The sequence below is a fragment of the Fonticula alba genome (assembly GCF_000388065.1).
Source record: "Fonticula alba strain ATCC 38817 unplaced genomic scaffold supercont2.2, whole genome shotgun sequence".
Classification (NCBI taxonomy): domain Eukaryota; order Rotosphaerida; family Fonticulaceae; genus Fonticula; species Fonticula alba.
This window is the reverse complement of record NW_009242972.1, coordinates 2,201,704-2,209,312: the sequence shown is the minus strand read 5'-3', so window position 1 is coordinate 2,209,312 and position 7,609 is coordinate 2,201,704. Positions and strand designations below refer to the sequence as shown.

The window sequence follows — 7,609 nt, the reverse complement described above, 5'->3', positions numbered from 1 at the left end:
CCCCCCCCCCCTCCTCGCTCTCCCCTTGCCTTGCCCCACCCGCGCGCGCATGCTGACCCCCGCCCTCTCACGCGCATCTCACCCCAGAGCCTCATCCGGTTGACGCCCGATTACTTCATCACCGGCGGCACGGACTCTTTCGTGCTTCTCTGGAGTCTCTCCCTCGGCCGGTGCCTGTTCCGATTGAACTTCCCCCCCGACTGGTCCAGTGCGTCTTGTGCCACGGATCTCCCCCCAACGCCTCCCCATCTTCTCTGCTACGGGCGCTGACTCTCTCTCTCTCTCTCTCTCTCTCTCTCTCTCCCCCCTCCTCCCCCAGGCACCAGCGCCATGGTGTCCATCGGCAGTGGCCATGATGTGGTCATCGCATCTGACTCCAAAATCGGTAGGCGTTCCTCCTGTCTTCCGAATGTTTTTTCTCCGCTCCCCTCCCGCCTCGCCTAACTCTCCCCGCGCCCCGCGCCCCGCGCCCCCTCCAGCTGTCTTCCACTTCGGACCGCTGTTGGACTGTCTTCGCACGACCCCGCGCGGCCACCTTCAATCCCTGACTCTGGCCGCCGTGGATGTGCCAATCTCCCAGCTCCGGTCCAGCCTCGGCAGTCACCGGGAGAGCATCCACCACCTGGTGGAGTTGCGCGGCGTGGCGCCCGGCACTCCGGCGGTCCCCTACTCCCGGAGCGCCACCACTGCCAGCCTCTTTGCCTCGGCGTCCGATGATGGGCTCGTGCTGGTCTGGTGCGCGGAGTCTCTGCAGGCGGTGTACTGCCTGTTTGACCCGGCCGGGTCGTTGCCCGGCAGCCCGTGGCGGCCGCCGACCATCGGCGACATCCGCCCCGTGGACGACGTGCGTCTGCCGGCCATTCGTGCATGCTTGCCCCCGGGCCCCGCCCCGTCGTCTCGCCTCCTCTTTCCCTAGCCTGGCGCTGGCACTGCTCTCATCCTGCCCTGCTGACCGCCTTCTCTGTCGTGCACTTGCTCGCGCCCCCCCCCCCCCCCCCACACACACACACACACACATGCACGAAGCGCTTCTTCCTGGTGGCTGTCGACCGTGGGATCGCCCTCTGCGACACAAGCACCGGGCAGTGCCTCTTTTCTCTGCCAGATGCCCATGAAACCTGCGTGCGGCAGATCGCCCTGCTGTATGGCGGCGCGCGGATCCTCACCATCGGCGATGATTCCAGCATCCGGATATGGTCCCCCTCCCCGGGCCTGGCTCATACACACTTCATGGTCGCATCGGCGGCCGAGGCCATCCTGGGCATGGGTGCATTCGGGGCGCCGGTGAGCGGCGTCGGCAACGCCGCCCCGGGCTTCGGGGACACCCTGTCGGCCTTCGCCGACGCCGGCGGATCCGGGCTGCCCCTCCCGCGATCCGGGTCCAGCATGGCGCTGGCCACCGGCCGGCCCGGGTCCGGTCGCCCGCCCCTGGTCCCCGGCCATGGGCCCGGCCCGGCCGGCGGCCACTCTTCGGCCACCATCCCCGGGCCGGGGTACGACAAGCGCCGGGCCATGTCCCTGCGGTCGTTCTCGCACACCGACGACCCGGACTCCCTGCTGCAGACCCCCTTCTCGTCGGGGTCCAACTCGCCGGCGCCCTCGCGCGGCGGCCCTGCCGGGTCGACCCCCAGCGAGCCTGAGCCCGTGGGCCATGTGAACCCCCTCGATGTGGGGGGCCCCTCGCGCCCGGGCTCCGGGACTTCCTTCCTGCCACCTGACGGGGGGATGGCGGCCTCCGGGCTCGGTGGCTCGGTGTCTTCCGGGGACCTGTTGGGCGGCCCGCGGCCGCCCCCCTCGCCCAACCCCGGTGGCCGGCCCTTTTCCCGCACCGGCTCCCTCTCGGGGCGAGCCCTGTCGCGGCACCCGTCGGCCGGGGCCATGGGCGGCCCGGCGGCCGGGCCGGTTTCGCGGCCCAGCTCGCCGGCCAGCACCGGGGCCTCGTCCTTCCCGCCGCCGCCGCCGCCGCCGCCGCCGCCCATGGTACCGGCCGGGGTCGATGTGGCCGAGACCCTCTCGCGCCCAAGCAACAAACGCCTGCTATCTCTGCTACTCTCCTATGACACGTGTCAGCTGCTATCCGCGCCGCCGGTATGTCGTCCTTCCCCTGTCCGCTGTCGCTGCCGGCTGCTTTTGCTCCCCCCCCCCCCCCCCCCCCCCTCCCCCCCCCCCCCCCCCCCGCCCCCCCGTCCCCCCCCGTTTTTTTTTTCCCCCCCCCCCCCCCCCCCCGCTTGTGTACCTCTCTTCGTTCTTCACTCTCCTCTCACGCAATTTTCCCCTCCTCTCTCTCCCCCTCGCTTCGCGCCCGGCCCCCGGCCCCCGGAACCCCTTCTCGGACGCCCGCTCCAAGGTCGGCATCGAGGCCTTCCTGACGCCGCGTCAGCGTATCGACGCGGTCCTCGGGCCGGATGCCTTCATTCCCCGGTCGCCGCCGGCCTTCCCAATCGACACCCATGCATCCACCGAGTGCCTGTCGGATTCCCTCTTTTCCTCGCGCGTGCGCAGCGCCTCACTTACCGGGCACCATCGCATGCCGCCTGCTCCGGCCCATGTGACGGAGGCCGGCCTGCCGGGCCAGCCCCACCCGGCTGGTGCTTCGGCGGCGGCGGCGGCGGCGGCGGCGGCGTCAGGGCCGGCAGTGGCCGGCCCCTTCGGCGGCTGGGTCTTCACTTCCTCCTCGTCGTCCTCCGCCTCGTCGCCGTTGTCCGCGGCCCCGACGAACGGCCCCGGCGGTGCCGACGCCGCCGGACTCCGCCAACGATCGAGCTCGGTCCATGTGGGCGCCAGCAATGTCCCACCCCCGGCAAGTGCCTCGGCCTCGGCCCGGTCTTCACGCGTGTCCTCGCCGGTTTCCCTCTTCCCCGGGGGGGCCGACACATCGGAGCCCAGTCCGTCGAGCGACTTTGTGATTCTCTCGTCGGTGCTACAGCACCATGCGTCGGCAGACCCGGCAGTCGTGGCGGCGGCTGCCTCCAGTTTCGGTGCCAGCGCCGGGGGCGGCGGGGACAGTGGCAGCCCCATCGGCACCGGCACCGGCACCGGCACTGGCACCGGCACCGGCGCCGGCACCGGCCCTGCGAGGAGCGTGTCCGGGGCCAGCCTCAGCGGGTCTGCCTCCCTGGGGTTCGGTGGTGGCGGCCCTTCCTCGGTGAGTTTGTCCATCCACCACCCGGCAATGGTGGCACTGCTGGGAAGCCCGGTCTTCGCGGCAGCCAGCCATGCCCTGGACGCCCTGCAGACATCGGTCTTCGCGTCGCCGCCGCCGCACCTGTCAACGGCTTACTGCGCGGTGGAGCCGGCGCTGCCCGGTGCCCGGGGTGCCTCTGCCTCCTCCCGCACGTCGTCCCTCTCTTCGCTGTCCTCTTCGTCCTCGTCGTCCTCCTTCCCGGAGGATGCTCCAGGGAGGGGCAGCTCATCGGGGTCCAGGCGCCCGAGCACCGGTGGCGGCGGTGTTGGCAGCAACAGCAACAGCAACAGCGGCGGCGGCGGCGGCGGCGGCGGCGGAGGTCTCCTGGCCACACCCTTCACCGGGGCGGCCCTCTCGCCGGGGTCCATGCCGCAGCCGGCGCACCATCATGTTGCCACCCTGTCGGTCGCCGCCGGTCCGGCGACGCCACCACCGCCGGGGGGGTTCTCCCTGACGGCGGTCACGGCCACGGCCGCGGCCACGCGCCTGCAGGGGCTCACCCTGTCGCCGACCAGCTCCTCCAGCGAGCTGCCTGACATTGGCTCGCCGCTGGAGACGCACAGCACGGACGTGCGCATCGCCGTGTCCCTGCACGACATGGCTCCCGTGCCGGCCCTGCTGTCGACCCTGGCAGCGCACAACAAGTCGGTCACCGCCCTGCTGCCCTTCGGTGATGTGGCTCTCCTGTCGTGTGGGCTGGATGCGGCGGTGTGCCTCTGGCGCGACGAATACTCCGTCCGGAGCCGCGACTGCCAGGACTACCGGGCCCTGCTCCAGCAGCAGCGGCAGCAGCAGCGGCAGCACCAGCGGCAGCAGCAGCACCACCACCAGCAGCAGCGGCAACAGCACCAGCGCACGGTGGTATCGCCGCCACTGCGCGCCCACTCCGCCGCGGGCCGATCGTAGGCGGCGTGCACACAGACACACACACACACACACGCACATACACACACCGGTGCCATGTGCCTGGCGCACATTGGCTACCCTGCCAGTTTCCCAACCATTCTTGTATCATATTCCCCCTCCCCCCCTGCGTGTGTGTGTGTCTCTCTCTCTCTCTCTCTCTCTCTCTCTCTCCCCACTCCCCCCCCACTCCCACTGTGTCTCTACTGTCCTTTCTTTGGCAATACGACTGCACATCTGCCCCCTCACCGCCCTCTCCTGTCCTTTGCCTCGGCCCATTCCCGGGCGCACGCCTGGGGCCCCTCTTTGCGCAATATCTCACCTTGAGGCCCGGGAGTGGCACTGGTTCTTATTTGTGTGGGCCCAACGTGTGTGAGCTCTCGCGCGGGGCAGCCACTCGGCACGTAGATGCCCTTCTCGTGCTTTCCTCTGAGATGGGTCTGGTGATGCATGGCCACTTGCTCCTTTGCCCTCCCCCTCTCTCCTCTGGCTACATGGAGACTCCTCCCCTCGCCGCCATTTCCTGCCCCCTCGCCCCTCTTTCCCTCCTTCTCCTGTCTCGCGCGCGCATACACCGTCCCCCACACGCTCGAAAGAGGCATTATTCATCTTCGATGCCGAGAGCGGCGGAGACCAGCGGACGGGCCCATGCGCGACAGGGCCTTTCTAAGGCCAGGACGGAGCACAAAAGGCACTGTGAGGAGCGCTTTGACGCACGATGCGCCCCATGGCCGAACAGCGACTGGCCCCGCTCCCCCTGCCCCTTCTCTCGCACACAATGCGCATGCATTTTTACTTCCCCCCTCGAAGAGAGTCTGGGCCCTCCTCGGTGTTCGTCATATTAGTGGCAGCAAGGGAGACGGGCGCAGCCGGTGCATGTTTTGAGAAACAAGATTCCACCACCTGCACATTGCGTGTATGTCACACACACACACACAAACTACTCACCCCCGAGGTGGTAGTAGCCCCACAAGCACACCGCATACGCACACACACACACACACACACACACACACACACACACACACACACACACACACACACACACACACAGACACACACACAGGCACACACACGCAGAAGGGGCGGGAGGCGACAAACGCTGGGGGATGTGCGTGCGCAGGGACCCGACAATGCCACAGGGGCCCAGAGACACCGGAAGATGGGCGTGTGCTGCGGTCAAGGGGATGGTGGTGGTGCACGTAGCCAGAGCTTACTCTGGCGTAAGGGGTGCAGCAGCGCACCCCCGGGCAGCGGTTATGGACACCCCCTCACAGTTCTGTTTGTTCCTGGGCGACACGCATGACGCCGCGCGCCATGTCAGGAGCTTGCGCCCCTGGCTCCTCCTGCGGCATTCCCCGCGCCCGCCCGGCGGCGGCTCTCAGGGCAGGCCTCTTTTCCTCGGCCCCTCGCCACCCATGCGCGCTCGCCGGGCACGCCGCCCATCCCCCCCTGTCCTCTCTCTGTCCTCCCCCTGCCTCCCCCGGACCCCCAGGAGAGAAGACACGCGCCATGGCATCCCCGCGCGACATGTCACCCCCCCCCCCGGGTCCCATTACATCGCACAAGCACAGGACAAAAGCACCACAAGGCGTGTGTTGGGGCAGGACAATGGTTTATATGGGAGAGCACGCGCCGTCATGCATACAGAGGAGCAGAGGATGGCACGCGCGTGGGGTCCATGGACACTCGCGCGGCACGAAGGCCGGGGCCTGCATATTCATATGTGCACACCACCGGGGGGGTGGGGAGGGGGGGAGGGTGGCGGCGGGGGCGGCGAGGGCGGCGGGGGCGGCGACGGCGGCGAAAGCGGGGCACTTTCAAAGGTGCTTGTGCAGGTTGGTGTGCTGTTGGGCAAACGCCTCGCCGTGAGCAATGGGCCGGGCCACCGCCTCGATGGTCTCGTTGTTCAGGCTGGCAAGCAGCTCGGACTTGGTGGTGGTGATGACGTGGGTCTCGGTGTGGACACGGCGAGCCTCGACGGCCTCCGGGTGGACGACAATCGGCGGGTGCTGGGGCAGGTGCTCGGTGACCTCGGCCAGCTTGGCCGTGGCGCGGACCTTGGCCGAGGACTGCATGCGGGACTCCTGGATGCCGAGGGGCTCGATCTCGACGCGAATGCGCGCCGACTCGCCGACCTCCTGGTTGAGCTCACCGATGACCTCATACTGGACATCGCTGACGAGGATGGCCTGGCGGCGCTCGGCCTCGGCCAGGACAATGCCGTAGGCCTTCTCGATCTTGAGGGCATGCTCGGCGGCCAGCTCATGCTTGGCGGCCAGCGACAGGGCCTCCTTGCGCTGCTCGATGAAGAGGACCTCCTCGGCGCGGGCGTTGGCGCGGCAGTTCTCCGCCTCGACGGCCGCCTCGTGGGCCTCCACACGCTGGCGCTCGAACTCGCGCTCCTTCTCGATGAGGCTCATCTTGAGCTTCTCCTGGACCTCGACCACCTTGCAGGCCTGCTCGGCGTTCTCCAGGGAGGTCTCGGCCATCTTGCGGGCCTCGGCCGCCAGGATGCTCTCGTCGCGGCGAACGCGCTGCGCCTCCAGGATCTTGGCCCGGGCCTCGGCGATGCGCTTGGCATTGAGGGCGCTCTCCTCGCTGCGGTTGACCTCGATCTTGCGGACCTTGACCTCACCGAAGTCCATGTCCTGGGCCACGGCACCCTCGCGGTGGATGATGATGCGCTCGGTCGGGGAGTTGAGCACCTTCTTGCTCAGGGTCCGCGGCGACCGGGGGGCGTTGGCCACGTCGAAGGGCGGGATGACGATGGCCGGGCCGGTGGAATGGCTCTCGGAGCTCTCGTCATGGTAGGTAGAAGTGCGACCCTTACCCTGGAAGGTGGAGGTCTGGCTGGACTTCTTCTCGGACTTCATTCTGTTGGTTGTAAACTCTGTAGTAACTCTCGGGGGGAGGATGTGGCGACAAAACTTGTGATCTAAGCGAGGGCGGGGGCGGGGGGGCGGGGGGAGGGGGGGCACGGAAGAAGGGTCAGTATGAAGCGGGGAAGATGGTCGGCGGGGAGTATGGTCGGTGGGGAGTATGGTCGGTGGGGAGTATGGTCGGTGGGGAGTATGGTCGGTGGGGAAGATGGTCGGTGGGGAAGATGGTCGGTGGGGAGTATGGTCGGCGGGCATGGTCTCTGCATAGAGGCGGGGCGCCTGTCACACGCCGGTGGCGGGAGGGCTCCTTTCCACCAGATACGCAAGAGGTCCCCACCCTTGGCCGAGGAGGGCTCGTGTGTGTGCATGTGTGTGCGTGTGTGCGGGAGAGGGAGGGAGGAGGAGAGGTATGGCGGCGGTGACGCGAGGGGAGGGGGCTTCAATTTTTAAGAGGGGCTTTTTCCGGCGAGGGAACAGGAGGAGAGGGGAAAGGAGGAGGGCAGGCGGGGGGCGCGTGGTGTGGGGGGGGGTGTACATTTGGAAACTGCGATTTCTTTCTGCAGGAATCTGTGTTCAGTGGCCAGTGGGGGGGGCCTTTTTATACGGTGGCCCGCGCAGGGGGGGGGGGGGGGGGCCCCCC

The 7,609-nt window shown here is 68.4% G+C and overlaps 2 protein-coding genes across 2 annotated transcripts; one reads left to right on the top strand and one right to left on the bottom strand.

Annotated features, from left to right (window-relative positions):
* Positions 1–330: 330 nt before the first annotated feature.
* On the top strand, positions 331–4,090 carry H696_01479 (hypothetical protein; the record flags this gene model as incomplete). The annotated part of the gene is made up of 4 exons (XM_009495374.1): positions 331–385; positions 480–844; positions 1,027–2,088; positions 2,348–4,090. 4 exons carry the CDS (start codon positions 331–333, stop codon positions 4,088–4,090), a joined length of 3,225 nt encoding a protein of 1,074 aa, XP_009493649.1.
* A 1,817-nt stretch (positions 4,091–5,907) lies between these two features.
* H696_01478 (hypothetical protein) lies at positions 5,908–6,963 on the bottom strand (the record flags this gene model as incomplete). Its single annotated transcript, XM_009495373.1, has 1 exon — positions 5,908–6,963. The coding sequence occupies one exon, from the start codon at positions 6,961–6,963 to the stop codon at positions 5,908–5,910; it is 1,056 nt and encodes a 351-aa protein (XP_009493648.1).
* Between the last annotated feature and the right edge of the window lie 646 nt (positions 6,964–7,609).